Here is a 17,714-nt window from a genome sequence, read left to right as displayed (position 1 = left end):
GCATGATTTAAGCGCTGATGATGATCCATGGCCATTAATTTTGCCAATTGATGCTGGGAAGATAAAAGCCAAGGGTGCTGTTCACGATAGGTGAGATGCGCTCCCGTTAGACGGCCACCTACGGACATTAACCCATCTTTGTCTAAAAAGGGCGTTAAGGGGCTTATTGCTGAATTGTCATTAACTGCATGACCGTTTTTTAAATCATTTAACTCAGCGCTATAGGACTCTCTTTGCGCTTGCGCTATCCAATATTTTTCAGCAATTAAAATTTCTTCCGCCGTCAAGGGACCCTTAATTTTGTCGGCCGATTTGGTATTGTTAAGGAATCGGTACATCCACGCAGTTATCCTGTATATTTTCATCAATTTGCTGTATTTTTTCAAATTAAGAACAGGCTCCGCTATGTCTTGGTTGGCGCTAACCACAAGTACAGCTTTATGCTTGGGTCGTAATTCACTTTCTATTTCTTTTTCGTCAAACCCTGCGGGATCTTCAACCGTGACGTACCTATTTTTCTCTTGAAGCCATTTTGGGCCGTGCCACCAAAACTGATTGTGGACTAAATCCGCCATAGTTTTCCCACGGGTTGGCAGATCCGCTGGATTTTCTTTTCCTGCGCAATGACTCCAGTTGTTAGGGTCGCTAATGCTCTGAATCTCTCTGACCCGATTCCCGATAAAAGGTTTCCACCGATCTGCAGACCCGCGTATCCAGTGGAGGGCGACCATAGAGTCGGTCCACATACGGATGATCTTTGGTTTGATTGTGAACGTTTCCATTACCCGTTTTACCAGCTTGGCTCCTATAACAGCACTCATGAGCTCCAACCGTGGAAGTTTTAGCTTTTTCAACGGAGCCACGCGCGACTTCGACGTGACGAAAGCTGTACGGTAGTCTCCTTGTTTGTCTTCATAGCGCAAGTAGATGACAACAGCGTACGCGCGAGTGCTTGCATCCACGAAGCAGTGAACTTCCGGTGGTGTACTTAAATCTTCCAGGGCGCCTTTAAAGTAGAACCGTGGGATTCTGATATTTCTCAAGTCAGGTAATTCTTCGCACCATTTTGCATAAGCGGCAGCCACCTCAGTGTGATTTTCTGACTGGGATAAGCTCTTATCCCATGGAGCCTCCGCTTCCCAAAGCTCTTGAAGTAACATCTTCGCGCGAATAGTGAAGGGAGTAATAAACCCCAGAGGGTCAAAAATGCGCGCAACAGCCTTTAAGATCCATCGCTTGGTGTCGCAATTATTTGTCATGAAGTCAAGTAATGCGCTTACGTCATAATGTAAATGGTCGTCCTTTTCGTTCCATGATAGTCCCAGCACCTTTACTGACTGGCTTTTGGTCACGCTACCACTGGGTTCTTCGGCGCTAGTTTCGCCTAGCCTCTCCTTCAGCTCTCTAGAATTGCTACGCCATTTGCGTAAGTTCATTCCCGCTGCTTTCAATATTTCAGTTGCTTCAATGCCCAATTGGAGGGTCATTTCCGTATTTTTTGCCCCGCTAGCAAGGTCATCCACGTATAGCTTCTTTTGAAGAATCGCGCTCGTGTTAGCGTAGATGTTTTCGTATTTCTTCGCATGATGTTTGATTGTAGCAGTTAATAGGAATGGGCTAGCATTAACTCCAAAAGGAACTCTGGTAAATCGGTATATCTTCATGTCAGAATTTTCTCGCGGACTAGTTCCTTTTACCCATATAAAGCGCAGCGCGTCCCTGTCCTCCGGATTAATCTCAATTTGATGAAAAGCTTTTTCAATGTCCGCGGTCAGCGCGATAGGGTTTTCCCTAAATCCGATAAGGATATCGAATAGGTCTGGTAAGAGACTTGGACCAGCATCTAAACAGTCGTTCAAAGACGGAAAGCCCGCAGCATGAGACGACGCGTCATTCACGACTCGCAATTTTGTGGTGACTTGTTCATCCTCTCTAAAAACTCCCCGGTGCGGGATGTAATATAAAGGTCGGTTTGGGTCCGAGACAATAAGCTCTTCCTGTGGAACTTCCTCTATAATACCAGCCTCGATTTGCTCTAAAATTACGCCATGGTATCTCTCAAATATTTCAGGTTTTTCGCGAAGTCTTTTAAGTAAATTTTCCGTTCTTTTGCTCGCCACGTCGAAATTGTCGCCCAGTTTCTCTTTTTCTGTTTTCCACGGCAGACTAACTTGATAGCGCCCGTTATTGAAGGTGATATTATCTTCAAATTGTTGAAATGCCGGAATACGCGCTTGCCTCTGGGTATCTTCTTCATCAATTATACCCATTCCGTCTAATTCCCAAGTCGAACTGATTTGTTTCGACAGTAATTCTTCTTCTTCGAATACATTGCTCTCTATCGCTACGTGCATGATAGTGACGGAATTTACTTTAGCTGTTGAAGTGGGCGTGACCGTGGTAGGACCTTGAACAATCCACCCAAATTGTGTTTCTAGCGCTACTAAAGCCTTTCCAAGGCGCTCTGTTTTTCCGCTCGCTATTTCCCAGAAACATTCAGATCCGATGAGAATTTCTATCGGACTCTCGTTTTGGAATTCGCCGCTAGGGGGTAGGGGGTCGGCTACTTCGAGACCGCGCTTGGTCATCTCGTTGACTACGGTTTCGCTTGGTACAGAGAAAATCGCTCCGCAAATCGTGCGCGCTTCAAAAGCCGTTATGACGCAATTTCGAGAGGGGTCTCTGGGGTTGTGTAAAGTAACACGAACTTTTTTCCTAGCGCTGCGCATTGGCGTTTCCCCTTCGAACTTATGGACATCGAGAGCTTCTTCGCCGATTACCTCTAATTTTAGTTTTCTAGATAATTCTTCCGTGATGAAACTTGCCTGACTACCGCTATCGAAAAATACGCGCGTTTTCTCTTGAATACCGCTTGGGCCGATAATATTCGCTTTGGCTGTTTGGAGGAGTATTTCGCCCGCTCTAGGCTTAGTTTTGCTCATTGAAGATACCGCCGCTGCCATGTTAATTTGACGTGGTACCGTTTGCGCGTTATTTGAACGTTGCTCTGGGTTTTGCGTTTGCTCGCTAATTACTGCGTTTTGCTGTTGGTGGGGGCGAATTGGGACGCCATTTTCTTGGTAGTCACAAACCGCTAGATTATGTTTTCTACTACACTTAGCACACCTTTTAGATTTTAAATAGCACGTGGTGGCATGGTGACGCCCGCGCAAACAAATAAAACACAATCTCTTTTGTAAAACTATACCCCTACGCTCGGTAATTGAAAGGTTACAGTTTATAGGCGCATGAGATTCACTATCGCAAAATGGACAAAATCTAGGAGTGTTGTTGCCATGGTTATTATTATTATTATTAACCCCTACATGAAAAGCTGCTACTGTGGGGAAATTGTTTTTTCCCGCGCTAAAGTTATTTCTGTTAAAGGAGTCGCTTTGTTTATCCGCTCTTTTCAAAGGTGGTTCACGCAAATTATCAATCCTTTTAATGGCGGAAATTTTCTCTAAACATGAAATTTCCTTTTTTAGGAACTCCAACATTTCCTCTACTTCCCATTCTGATTCATCATCATCTGGCCTAGACCTCGTAAATTGTAGGGCTAATTCCCTAGGCAACAATCCTCCCAAAATATGAGTTAAAAAAGCGCCATATTGTTCTTGAGGAACTTCTAAGGCTTCTAAACTCCTTACTTCTACCTCACAAGACTCGTATAATAGTTTTAAACCATTTATATCATTAGCTTCATTGACTTTAGGTAATTTTAAAAGATTATTTTTATGCTCGCTTACAATTATACCTCTTTTTCCAAACTTCTTTTTTAAAACGCCAATGGCTGTATTGTAATTAGCATCTGACAGTGATAGTCCCGCTATAGCCCTAGCGGCCGGTCCTTCTAATAAACCTCTTAAATAAGAAAACTTATCTTTATCATCTAGGCGCCTGTTGTGATGAATTGATGACTCGTACTGTCCCCAAAAGTTCTGCCATTGAGAAATTTCACCATTATATTTTTTCAATTCAAGTTTCGGTAGTCGCACAGATGGTCCTCTCTCTTCTTCTGGGCTTCTCCCTATTGGTGGTGTTGGACCACGAGATGAAACAGGAATCGTAGTATGAAGTGGCTTTTGCACTTTATCTATATACCGATTAGCCCTGCTTCGCGCCAAAACGATTCTATCTATTTCACACATTGCTGCTTCCGCTTCCATCACCAATTCTTCTTCCGTCATCGTTTTAGCCAAAAGAAGTTCAATTTGTTTGTCCAGATCTTTCAACTCGATCTCCTTTGAATCCAATAAGGATGCCGCTTGCTCCAAAGTTTCTATGTTCGGCTCTTCCTCTTCAAGTTGCTCGTCAATAACTTTCTTCACTCTGGTCACAGAGCCCCGAATTACTCCGCGCATTCGCACTAATCTTTTTCGCTCATCATCCGCCATATTTAGTACTTCACTAGCGCGAATTTAACCTAACGTTTCCGCGAACATAAATATATCCAAACTAATTTACCTTAAAACTCAACCTTTCTCCCGGGTTTCGGCACCAATATGTCGTGGTGAGAAGTTCTCTAACTCAATTTGGGAGAGCTAATTAAAATTAACACCCTTTTGCCGACTGAAAAAACAAAAGGGGTTTCGTCGCTTATAATTTTAATTGTAGTTAGTTCGATAAAGGGCTTGAGTTTCGGTAAATAAAAGGCGCAAGTTTGAAAATTAATAAATGTTTAATACATAAAAGTTAAATTCATGAAAAAATATACTAAACTCCATGTTTTGCGCGCGAACTATATTTGGTTAGTCGAGATCGGTACCGCGTAGATCTCGCCTCCTTCGCTACAAGTTCGATTCTGGTTCTCTTTTTTTCTTTTCTTAGCTATTGGGGGGTCCTTTTTGAAGAAAGGGTTAACAAACCCCGGGGGTTTGGTGCTTTTAGGCGCGCATCTCTAGCTTTTATGGAAAAATACCGCGTTCTCATCTAGGCATCTTTTCACTCTCCAATTCCACGTGTTCTACCTCTACTCGACCAACCAAATTTACAACAACACCTGGTATTTTTTAAAACATGAACTTAGATACTTAAAATATTAAGAAATATCCAATTATAGTTAATGAACAAAATAACAAAATAAGCACAAATTGAATATACCGCAATTACAATTCAATACAATAAAATGGCAACTCAAAGTTCTAAATAGATCAAATTAAATTGATCACAATTAACCATAAACATAATTAAAGTTTTCACAGAGGCTTCATATTTTTTAATATACAAGTATTCGCAAAACCCGTAAAATATCCAATTTGCAAATTGGTAAAAAAAAAGTTAGGGGCCCAACTCATTTTAATACTCACTTCGAAGGGACTTTCCCTGAAAAACTCTACATTTAGCCAAAGGCGAAAGTGAATTTTTCCACCGTTAAGAAATCCGATATAAATATGAGCCAAAAATTCAATAGAGAAGTTTTCCCGTGCGAAGTTTAATGAAATGAGATTTTCAGTTAAAGTTTTGAAAGTAATTATATTTTTTTTACTAGTTAAATATTTGGACTAGTTCCCAAAGAAGTAAGTACAGTGTTACTTGAAGGTATTGGTTAACGTACGTGTCTTCTAGGGATTACAACTTCCATTTGCGAAAAGTTATCATTATAACCTTATTGCATCAAAATGGTGCAAAAATTACTGCTAAGTATGTAGTACTTGAACCTAGGCTTAACTATTACAAATTGATTAGACATATTGGTAAAGCTATGAAGAAGCATCCTTCTTATGACTGATAGCAATAACGAAACGCTCCAATACCAAACTTTCGGCGGTAGGCCTATGCTATACGTGTGGAGCAGATTGCTGTTTCGAAGCCTTGAGATAACTAAACCGTATACAATCCCCATGAAAGAACGATAAAAAATTGCCTTACGTATGGTTCCAAAAATAGTGTAAATACATGTTTCAGACACGTACGAGATAAGCAATGTCTGTTCATTGAAGTAAGACTCGCAAGTACAGTAAGTTCAAGGTATCAATTGCATGGTGGGCCTTTTTAGTTTCACTTCATACGATGAACTTCTAACAACGCCTTATACCTGTCCGCTTATCGGGGAGAGGGGAGGAAACGAGAGAGCGTTCTGGGGCCGAACTTAACGAATGTACTTGGTTGGGCTGGCCCTATTTATTGGATCATCCTGTAGTTTCCCCCAAAAAGCAATAAAATAGGGCCCAACGTTTCCCGGGATTTCAGCAAACGCGGGCGTGAACCCATGACGATATCGTAATAGCAACGCAGGTGCCAAACGCCAGGGGCTAGATATATTTAGTTCTGACCCTTTTGAAATGAGCTACACTCTATAAGAGGCCTACTTACTACAAGTCATACCGCGAACCATTTCCTCCGCCCAACATTCTTCCCCAAGAAAGGAATTCACTGTCTTTTGTCTTTAAAAAGAGCTCTGTATACCCATCATTATCGTTATTTAGTAGGAATTCGTTTGTTACGGCTTCTAATTTCTGGAGCTAAAGGATTTTACCATCTCAAAAATGGAACGAGAATCAATTCAAAGAACTAGGCCTAGTGGGGAAAGGGTTTATTTTTAGTCCTGTGATTTTTCTTATTCTTAATCTTGAATAATGATTGGAAATTTGAAAACCGTGGTGATTCGAAATAATCCAATTTGCGGAGCTTAATTATTGGTTGGTTAAACGCAATCATGTGTAGTTGTTCCTTATTTTTTAGGCTTCTGTTTAAATTAATTAAGTTGGGGATTTAAATAGGTTATGGAAAAGGCAAAAATTTCCCAGAACAAAAGTTTAATTTTAAGCTAGAACCCTAGACTAATATTCCATTTTTAAAACTGACCGAGCGTAAACGACATTTGCTGTTCTGGATAAACCATACAGGAGAGTAGAATCGATCGTTATTTGGGTTTATGTAGGCCTAGGCGTAAAGTTTTCAACATGAAATTCTATTTTAAGATGGGCTTTTATTGCCATTATTCTTAAAGTGTTCGGTCGGCCTTTCAAAAAAAAAACGTATATAATTTATTGAATTCGCGAATCTCGATGTAATAGTTTCTTGAGATTGCCCCGAATCCCATCTACCTACATCAGGCTTTCAAGAGAAACGATCGTGATTTACTTACAAAGTATGAAAAGGCTCTCGATAATCGATGAAAAAACTTTAGATATAGACATATATATGCATAATTTATGTCGCATACAGGATTAAAATGCTATTTTATATGCAAAGGACTAGGTTTATGGGCAGTGAAAGTGACATGTCAGAAGGTTTGGTTGACAAGCTCTACCAGAGAGCGTCCTGTTGAGGGATCTTTGAAATAAACAATATGGGACCTGTTTAAAATGAGAACGTATTTTTAGCCTTCGAGGGTAGAACGACGTCAGAAGTTTATAAGATATGTTCCATAAGTATGACACTTCGTAATGTTAGAGACTTACTATGAGCTAGTTCGAGAATTGACTACTCACGATTTGCAGTCCGTCTTCCTATTTAGTCTGTACTAAGCCCTTGACAGCGCCTCAGCACCAGGCGTCGCTTTACCTCGAATCTATGACCTACCTCACTCACTTCATGACAAGCTCTTAGTATGCATTGATAAACTTATGGAACATAGCTTATGAACTTATGGTAGCTTGCTTCTTTTATGCCATTTATGTATTACTTGGTGCATTGAAGTATTATTTTACCGACTGCATGTATGACTGCATGTACTCTGCTTAGGCAAATAATATAACTCAGGTTACTAATATTTTTCGATGAAAGCCGGAATCGTTGGTGCGCGCAGCCATGGTTGTTATCTGATTTGTAGTTTCGCTTCCGGCCGGAGATGTATTACATTTTTTCTTCTCTCGCTTAGATGTCAAACAAAATGCTTTGGTTTATCTTTCTCCTACCTTCCTTTGGCCAGTTATTGCGAGATGGTGACAAACGTATCTATCGAATTTCGAAAATCTTTTTATGTTGAAAGGAAAATCGGTGTATCTTTGGGTTGTTTGAAGTTGGGCGTTGTTTCATTATGGCTTTCAACTGGTATAAGGCAACTGCGAAATTGAACGCTTCTCCAGGAAAGGATTTCCAATTGTTTGCGCTTTATTTTTGATAGTTATTGATTGTTACTGGATGTCCAGTATTGGTTGGGTGCTGGCATCCACAGGCGGGCGGCATGTTGGATTTCTTCAACTATAATCTCTTTGGACAATTCTTTCTTCTTATCTTTTTAGTTGTCCTTTGCTATTTTCAGATGTTGGGTTGTATAAATTTGAGCTTTTGATGCGCTTTACCAGGACGTGTAAAACGCTTTCAAATCACGCTGCGCTTCTTAGAGCTTTTACTTAAAATTGCCTGGAATTTTTGTCATTTTTTGGATGTATTTTTCGACGATATTATTTTTTGCTCTTATGGTTTATTAGCATGAATTCGTAGTTGGAGTTTTGGAGTTTTGGTGTTTTGTTTGGCTTTATTTCTTGGGTAATCAAAGTGATTGCATGGATTCGCAAAATCCTTATTCCTCACGATTCATTTCATCATCATACAAAGCTTCTTAACTAATGAAATGGAATTGATTGATTGATTTTTGATTCAGATTCCGAAGTTATTTCCACTACATTTTATGTTTCTGTCGAACCAGAGGTCCGGATGAGCAGCGTAGTCGAAGCTGGACCAAAAACGGCCGTTTGGTCGAATTCCGTAAGTCCTTCTCGTCGGCGCAGACTTCCTTAAGGGTTACGCTCAATTCCTCGTTACAGAATGGGCGCAAACCCATTTTGGAACTGAGAAACTCTGCCCCAGTCCAGATTGTCAACTCTACGGTTGTGAACTCTAATTCAAAAGAGCTACGATCGCCCGAAAGCGGAGACGTTTGAGCTCTCTACGTGTTCTTTCAATTAATTCTTACTTTTCGAGATAAGCCTAACTCTCCTGGACCGGAAATGGTTTTACCAATCGCGTACTATTTGCGGCATCATCTCCAAAAGTTTGAATAGCGCGTCCAACGTTAGTTTCATCATTTCTAGTGAAGTGCAAATTAAATTTTAAACTAAAGAATAAAAAAAAAAACAGACTCGTAAGGATTACCTAACTTTCGAATATCTAAATGTTGTGATATTATCTAAATGGATTTTCGATTTTTTTTTCCGAAATCTAAAAGTTGCCATAAACTATATAAAAAAAGGACATAATTTGGTGCTAAATTTAGAATCGAGTGAATTCTTTTCTTGAATCGGTTTCTTCGCGTTGATCGCGGATCGATTACTGACTGTGAAAAAGTCACTATTATAGGAAAGAACTCTTTCTTTTTTTGGACTCGCTTTTTCCAATTTTTTCCCTTTTACGTGAAAAAAAGAACTCGTATTTGAAAATCATCAATCTTTGAATAAGCATTCCAAAAAGATCCCGTTATATCTGACGGATTATTTGCCCCCATAGATGTTTCTAAGGAGAGTCTCAATCCATATTATTATATCTTCTCAGTTTTAAAATTTTATTCACATCGTGACTTTAGTTTTTAAGTTAAAATTGCGAATATTTTTGTTATACATAAATGACCCTCGAGGATTGAAATTTCTCATTTTTTTTAATTAAATTTTAAGTTTTATTACAAACTTTAAGTACAAATACAATAATATGCCTTTTAAACGTTTGCTTTAATCAATATAAATAAAACGTAAAATTCTAGAAATTAAATTACGAGAATGATAGATGTAAAATTTTGACGTTTCAGCCGAAACACTTGAGAAACGAAAACGAAATCAGATAGTGTGATTTCAGAATAGTCTATTGTTAGTCTAAATTATGAAGTGTGGGTCTGAAACATTTTAATTCGGCGTTAACACGTTGTAAATCACTCTTAAATATTTTCTGCCGAAATGTAGGTAAGAATTCAAATGCCTATGTATGTAAAATATCGGTATTGTAACTAAAAAACTCTAAAATTACTCGCAAATTAATGTTTTTCGGAACAATAAACAAATTTAATCGCAAACAAATATCGCAAGGAAATGTCTTCAATGCTAGGTACACCAATTTACACGCTTCGTGTCAATGGAATGCCAAAATAATTCAATTTAAATCCCTTTTCTCTTACACTGATATGTATTTTTCCATATAGATAGTCGTTCATCTTCAGGGGGCTTTTGAATATATTGTACTCGTTTAAAAAGGATGAGGGGCGGCCCATCAGAAAACATGCTAGAGACATTTACGTGCCCTGAATAATATTTTATTTCATTTTTAAGCCTTTTTTTCTTTCCCTTGTCATTTTAAACTGAAATAAATCTTCCAGGCTGAAATTTATCCTAGCGTAGACAAGAGAAGAGAAAGTTAATGTAGCGTAAAAGTGATGATCTTTAAGATTTCCATCTGTTTTTTTTTTATTTTTGCATACACGAACATTCAGAACTTGATAAATAATTCAATTTTTGTTACAACAAATCTTAGTTTGTATAAAAAAATTCTTATTCTTTATTCTTTTGATGATGAGTATCGTATTGCGAAGGTTCATAAAATATTAACGAAGGAAGTTACCTGAGTTCCGACTTGAACAAGCCATTAACTTTTAATTAAGTTAATCTACTCATTAAATATTTAATTTGTGAAACACTCCATTAACTAAACGATCCTATACTACCAAACTTAACGATCAAACGAGAAATAAGTCGTCCGTCTTAAGACAGTGTCCTTGACATGTGCTCGTTTTGCATACACTGCTGCTAATCTGCTTGGTCAGGAGTAACTCAAGACAGAGTATGAAGCGGTGACACAACCAAAGAGGGTATAAAGAATGGGAGTTGAAGCTAGCACCTTAATTTGGCATGGTATTTAAGGATTGAACTCTTGCTTTTCTTGTTATATTCTTCTCCAAATATCCGGTTCATCGTATTTCAGCCAATAAGAGGGCGCAGAGGAAGATGCGCGCGCACACTGGAAGCTTAGAGGAAACCTTTCAAAGCGAGAAGTCTTCTCTTATTTCGATTATTAAATCGAGACGGAGTATGAAACTAGTACAAAGTGATCTTAGAGTCTCAACCATCAACGTTCCTCGGACGCCAACAACTATCATCTCTACTTCCGAATTCTCCCAAACGAGGCGCCACCCAACACTTCACGAAACAGTATTCTATTTTTCACGTGTCCTAGAAAGCCCACATTTTTTTACAGTCGCTGCCATTTCATTTCGTATAGTTTTTTCTTCTCACCCATTATGTAGGAAGTCATATACTTCAGTGCTTAGTTTTTTATGAACATTTTATAGAATCACCCCAAAAACCCTTTTATGTCCTGATGGAGGACGTAACCTTACATGATAATAACGTATATCATAAGTCTATACACCTTCTATAAGTGTGAACCTTGTTTTACCTTGCCTTACCAAAAGCGAGAATATCTGCCCTTAAAAGATTAACTCTGAGTAATACTTATAAAAAATACCATATTAACTTATGTTCTATGTATTTTAAAAACCTCATTCGCCCAGAAAGTGTCACCAAGGGACCTTTTTTATAGATCGTATTAAAACCTTCTTTTTTCTTTTAACGGCCTCTGAATTTCTTGGTGACTTTAATATCGACCACCACGTATATAAAACCATATCCGTCCAAAGCTGGGAGACATGAGAAACATCTCGAAAACATTGTAAAATCTTGCAAAATTTAATTTTAGAACTATTTTTAAAACCATACAAGAACTATTCTGATGGGTTTACTTTCTTTTAAAATTAAGAAGACAAAGGCCTCTTGAAAAAAAGGGAAGAAAAGTTTTGGTTCTTTTTCGTTCCCAGGAGGTCTTGTTGTAACGAGGATTATGTTTTTACCACCCCGCTGTACAGTTTTTCATTAGAAATTTCTGATTTGGGGCGCAGCTGTGCGATGGAATATTAATTCAGGGGACCCTGATGTATCGTGTTTCACGTTTGCTTTTGTTTCTAGCGCCCTTTCAGGATTAGTTTCCCGTTAATGGGAAAAAAAGATGAAGAAAAATTATGGATACACAGAATTTAAGCGAAAATTAAGCATTTTTTCTAGCGACGAAGTTTTTTACGGGGTTAAGTCTGCAAACAACGACCTCTTTAGATGTAACCTAACCGTGTGGGTCAATATTTTCTTTAAAAACATTAACATTATAAATGTTTTACATTTTTGTTTAACTACAGTAACAGTTAATAATAACATAAGTTCATAAGATATGTTCCATAGGTTTCTTGGTTGTTTAGAACTTTTCATGAAGTGACGTAGGTGAAACGTCATAGAAGCGACGTCTGGTGGGCGCTGTCAAAGGCTTATAGTACTTGGGTACCCAAAAGTCTACAACGGATATTTAATCTATCAAGTTAATTAACGAGCGACCTCGATTCCTTTGGTAATGTAAATCAATCCAGAATGATTGTGCAAACGAAGATATGGGTCGCTGCCGTCTGTTAGGCCTATAAGAAAGTTTCTTTCGTCAACATCTTGTCGCCTATTAATAAAAGGAGATCAAACTCTCGGGCCTAAAAGAGGAAAGCTGATTGTTTCCTTGGTGTCCACAAAGAGAGTACAATCTACCATCGATTTTTGCCAAGTCTCTCGGACACCAGGCAGTGCGCGATGGTTGTCATCCTAGCTGACTTGGAAACTACTTGTCTCAAGATAGTCAGTCTTTATAAATAGACGAAATTAAACTCGGTATCAAACAATATCTTTAAGAAATTAGTTTTTTTTGCGTACTATGTTATGATTTTTATTTTCAAGTGGCTCTTGAACAGGATATTGTGATTTGACGTTTATGAGCTATGGTAAAATGGAAGTTGAATTAGCTGTTGGTACAACTTGACATTGTTATTTGAAAGCATTTACTCCTAATTTGCGAAAATGCGCCGTTTATATTAATTTAAACGTCTGGGAAAACTTCCTGCCTTTGTCATTGTCTCATATCCAAGGGTCATGGTACTTTCAGACCCATATTACACGCCTTTCTTGACAATGAGATCCCAGTAATGACCAGTTGGGTTTCCGTAAATAGAAATCGCTTTCCGTCCTGTCTTTCTAACTTCCCTTTTTCTTCTTTTTTGTGCCCAAGAAGGTCGGCTTTCTCAATTCTTTTTCTGATATCGTTCTGACTTCTTTGGTCGGTTCTTTCTTCCGGTATACTACTTATCACTGTCGAGAGGGGGAACTTATGTTTATAGTCGTTCGTGTTGGAATGCCAACGATCTTGGCCATTTGGAGCAGCGCATTCGCTTCAACAAATTCGGTTAAAATGAGCCGCGAGAATTTGTCTTCGCTTTTCTCTGTCGCTCCACACGCCCACTTTCTTTGTTTCTTAAAATTAAATTCTTTTGAGAGAAAATTGCGGCGTACTTCCTTTAAATTGCTTAATTCCCTTAATTCGCAATATGGCCTTACTTTTATGGTTCGTTCCCAACGTCTACGTGTTTAAATTAATTATATTCAGCGATGAAACTGTACAATGTTATAATCCCCTTCTGTACTAGGACTTTTGAAGTTGACACTTGCATCTTCAAAGACCAGTCTTACTTAATTACATTTTTGGAAATAACATTTGGAATATTTGGTTAAAACGTTTCAACAATATCTACCCCTTTGTCCTCAATATTGATTTGAACAATATGTAGGCTAAAGCCTTTGAGAAATTCCTCTTCGTCTACATATTGTCTTTCACCGAACACAAGAAATTAGCTCTGTTTTATTTTATTAGTCCATAAAAGGTTATAGGCGATCTAAACAGTGATTCGAAGTTAAGAAACTTGATTCCATAACCCTAAACTTACGGGTTGATAAACAAACAATTATATTTACGAGTAAACAACAAAGTAATATATCATTCTCGCATGCGATATTTCACTTCCGGAAATATAGGAAATGCATTTTTATTTCTTGAATCGTGTTTACGTCATCCGATATACGGTCACGGTGTTCAGTGTCAATTCAAAGTACTTGTCAGATGGATAAAAATACGCTCTTTTCCGAATATTGCAAAAAATACGTGCGACGATTTCTTAAAATTCAACCAAGCAAGATTGTATTTTTTTCATTTTTATTTTTTCATATTTTTGGTTATTGCTTTCACAAAAGCAGGGTAATAGAGGTTCATAGAAAGTTACAGTATTGATTTGACACAATTTGTTATTTTTCCAAAGGGTACCTAGTCAATTATTAAGCTGCAAGACTTTTCAATTCCACTTTGTAACGTGTATTGAAAATATTTTTATACTTCAGTAACTTAAAAATCGTTCAAATAGTGTAAAAAATTTTGTTACAAACTTGCATTTAAATATTCTTTAATTATCTTTTATTTTTATACGCAGTCATTATCATTAAGCGTAGATTGTGAGAGAAAGTTCGGTGCTTAATGTCTAATTAATTATTCAATGTTAAAGAAAATTCATTAAAGCATCTGAACATAGCGTAGTTTGATAAGTTTAGACCTGAATTATTTATACAAGAAAAACTAATTAATGTTGTCGCTTTGTCTGATTTGTTTTGAATATTGATTAGTCAGTTGAAATGTAAGAGAGCTGTACATAATTTAACGCAATTAGTTACAATATGTTTTACAACCGCCTATTAGAATGTTTTTATTTGGACAACCAGAAAAGTTCAAACTTTGTTTAATACTTTTACTTTAAAAATTTAATTACAAACAAAAAGTGCGAGTAAAATTTCGTCTTGAAAAAGGCTGCGGTTTTGGAAAATTTTAATTAAACTCGGTAAACAATTCCGTTTTTGACGCAAAGACACGCAATTGTTTTCGTAAGGGGGTGACCTTTTAGTTTAGATTTAAACACCTTGCGTGGAGCGTTGTTTGGTCGATGTTTATACTAAATATGTTTGGATTCTGCCCAAGGCAAATTTTCTGAAAGTTTCCTTTTGAAATCTTCTTTTTTCCAAGACTTGTTAAGCCTTTTACAGTCTTTGTATTTTTCATAGCGTTTCCTAATACTTGAAACTTCAAACGCGTTGTACCTGATAAGAGCGTCGTTCCCTAATTGTTGAGTCAGTTTAAATCATTAGTAGAGATAAAATTGACTTTACTCGCTATCAGACAAACCCCAAATGCGATGTTAACCTAATTTTGATGAACCTCAAGAGATATTGTGTAACAAACAATGCGAAATTTACGATACTAAATGGTGATAATCTAGAGAATCTACCGATCCGAGGGAGAGCTAGGTTAGAGGGGACTGAAGATTGGTGTGTTTATATACGAAAACCAATATCAACTAGTTTGTGGATTCAGTGGCGTGTATAATTGTAATTTCTGTAGTTATATTAAGAAGTAATTTACAAGTATTTAGTCCGCGTGAATTTTAATCACACTCCTAACTCAAAACTGTTTATCATTAGGGTCCAAGGGGATTTATATATATTTTTCGGGATGGTATACTCATAATTAAAAGGGTGCACTCTGATTAATAGTTTGATAGCGTTAGAAAATGCAGCTCGCATACTTATCGCCTGATAATGATACTATAAGAGTTTATTATAGGAGATAGATTTTGAGTTAGCAGTTCACGTACGTCCTTTTTTAATTATATACCCACCAATTTTGGGTCACGAGACGTCGTGTTAAGCGCTAATTATCCGGGAGCTGGAAGCAATTATAAGGCCCCAATTATCCGTGTAATATGACTTTAATACGAAGGATAACGTAGATACGAACTGCTCTACAAAGAGATGACCTGTAGTGTAGCCAAATATTTAGCCTAACGTTCGAGTAGAAAATTAGTTGAAGCTATACAGTGTGTTTGTGATGAGTCTGGCGTAGATTAAGGGGGGTGTTCTTTGGAATCTGTTTATGAGCAAAGAAATAGTTAAGTATTATTCAGGTCAGTATAAGTTAGGTTCATGTCCACGTGGAAATAACTACACGTGCGGTTCTCTTGTGCACGTTTCAAACAACGTTTCTACTACTTTTAAAAGTTTTCTAGTTTCTTAAATCGATGAAAATAAAGAAAGGGTTTGTTCTATTTTAAAATCTGGAAAAAAACCTTAAATGGAAAAGGTCGGCCTAAGCCATGATCTTTGGGCTTTTCTTCCCCGAAGTCCAGGGGATTTTTCAGTGCTTTTTCTACCAGAAACTAGATGAGAAAACCAAAAAAAACCCTAAGCTTTATACTAAGCTCTTGGCTTATGCAATAGATTTTGGTAGAGAACTGTTTCTAAAAAGTAAATAAAGAGAGCCTATAATCGATCTTTCTGTCTAAAAACAACTACAAAACGTCCCAAAAAGAGTAACTCCTTCACGTGGAATTAAAAGTCGTTTCGAATCCAAACTTTTTCTTGGTCCATAACTTATCCAAAAACAAACATCGATTCTAGGTTTTTAGCTACGAGGCTTCAACCGAGATTGTTTTCCTTTTAGTTTTCTGTCAAAATATTTTTTCGTTCTGTCGACTGGACTGTAAACCCCTACGGATTTCTTGAGATACATACACCATATGGCACCTCGAGTGGTGCGGTTTTGCGAAAATGTTTTGGAGATTGTTTTCAGTTTATTTATCGACAGAGAAATGGCTATGAAATTCCGATACTTCTTCTGTGAGAGTTAATATCACTCTAGAAAAAGGTACAAAACGATGCATTGATAAATTTCTGGTAATATAACGTAGCCACCGATGGGAAAAGTAGAAAAAAAGCTTTAGTGATTACAAATTGTTCCGAGGGTATCCTATGTCGCAAGTACAATACGTTTCTCGTTAATCTACGAAACGCTATGTACTACCGGAGGTTATGTTACCATTATGTGAAGAAAACCAGTCAGGGCTATCTTTGCCCTGAAACCTTTAAGTAACATTACGAAAAAATAAATATGTCTAGCAAAAATGCCAAACTTGATTTTAAAAATATTTACTTAAAATTTTAATGGATCAAAAACTCTAAAAGATACAATGTTTAAGGAAAATATTGCAATTGAGCCGCCACTTCTGTCGTGTTTCGCGTCTAGTACTAAACCGTCAAATGAGTTATCTATACGACAAAATGGTTGTTCTTATTGTTCCAAAAAACGTAATTTGACAAGCGGATCTAAAATATAAAATAAAAAGCTCGTATCTTTTTCTTTCTATTTCTGTAATTTTTTATTTCTTCAAAAAAAAAAAAAGGGAAATGTCGTCTATATTTCAATTTCGGGTAATCGACCCGGATGGTTGAACCCGAGAGTTCGGATCAAAATCTAATCGGACTTTATTGATGACAGACAAAAAAACTCCCCTGGGTTTTTAGTTCTCAAACTTCTCGTTGAAAACTGGAGACTAGTGGGCAAACCAACCTTTACAGGATGATTGATTTTTCTGTATTTAACCTCAACATCTACAGGCTTTGAAAGGCTGGGAAATTCTTGGACAATTGTGGGACTAATGTAGCTTCAATTTTATAAAGCTTACTAGCAGACCCTTTTCGAAGGTTGGGGGTAAAATAGTCCAGTGTTTGACCACCCAGTATGTGAATCCAAAAACATTAGAAATGGTATACAAACTTATAAAAAGGATCACTTCAGTGCCCCTTTTTTTTCCTCCAATTTAATTCACTTATATACCTCGACTGTCGTCGTGTCACGTTGAGCAAATATTTTTCAGAGCTCTATGCCTTGAAATTCCCTTTTTCATTTAACCAAGAAACGTCCCGAAAATTGCTGTTGGCGTTTCTAGACGCGGCTCAGTTTTTAGCCATATCGTAGTATACGATAGGCTCTTAGTTTGACCCGAGCCGTCGTAGTAGTAGTAGTAGTAGTAGTAGTAGTAGTAGTAGTGG

General features: G+C 37.5%; 1 protein-coding gene across 8 annotated transcripts in view; it reads left to right on the top strand.

Annotated features, from left to right (window-relative positions):
- Nucleotides 1-10,292, top strand: part of LOC149651137 (tachykinin-like peptides receptor 86C) — a 139,445-nt gene extending 129,153 nt beyond the window's left edge. For 7 of the 8 annotated variants that reach the window (XM_089847954.1, XM_089847959.1, XM_089847953.1 and 4 more), the window contains one exon: nt 8,552-10,291. In XM_089847954.1, coding sequence (XP_089704080.1) covers nt 8,552-8,831 — 280 coding nt within the window. In that variant the 3' untranslated portion in view covers nt 8,832-10,291. Of the gene's footprint in view, nt 1-8,551 lie in introns of all 8 variants that reach the window. The other variant, XM_089847960.1, reaches the window with a different exon arrangement.
- Nucleotides 10,293-17,714: the final 7,422 nt, after the last annotated feature.

Source organism: Phalangium opilio, unplaced genomic scaffold (assembly GCF_054372755.1).
Source record: "Phalangium opilio isolate 3A_F unplaced genomic scaffold, DU_Popi_V2 ptg000082l_1, whole genome shotgun sequence".
In the NCBI taxonomy this organism is placed as follows: Eukaryota; Metazoa; Arthropoda; class Arachnida; order Opiliones; family Phalangiidae; genus Phalangium; species Phalangium opilio.
The sequence above is the reverse complement of the archived record's forward strand: the minus strand, read 5'-3'. Positions and strand labels throughout refer to the sequence as shown.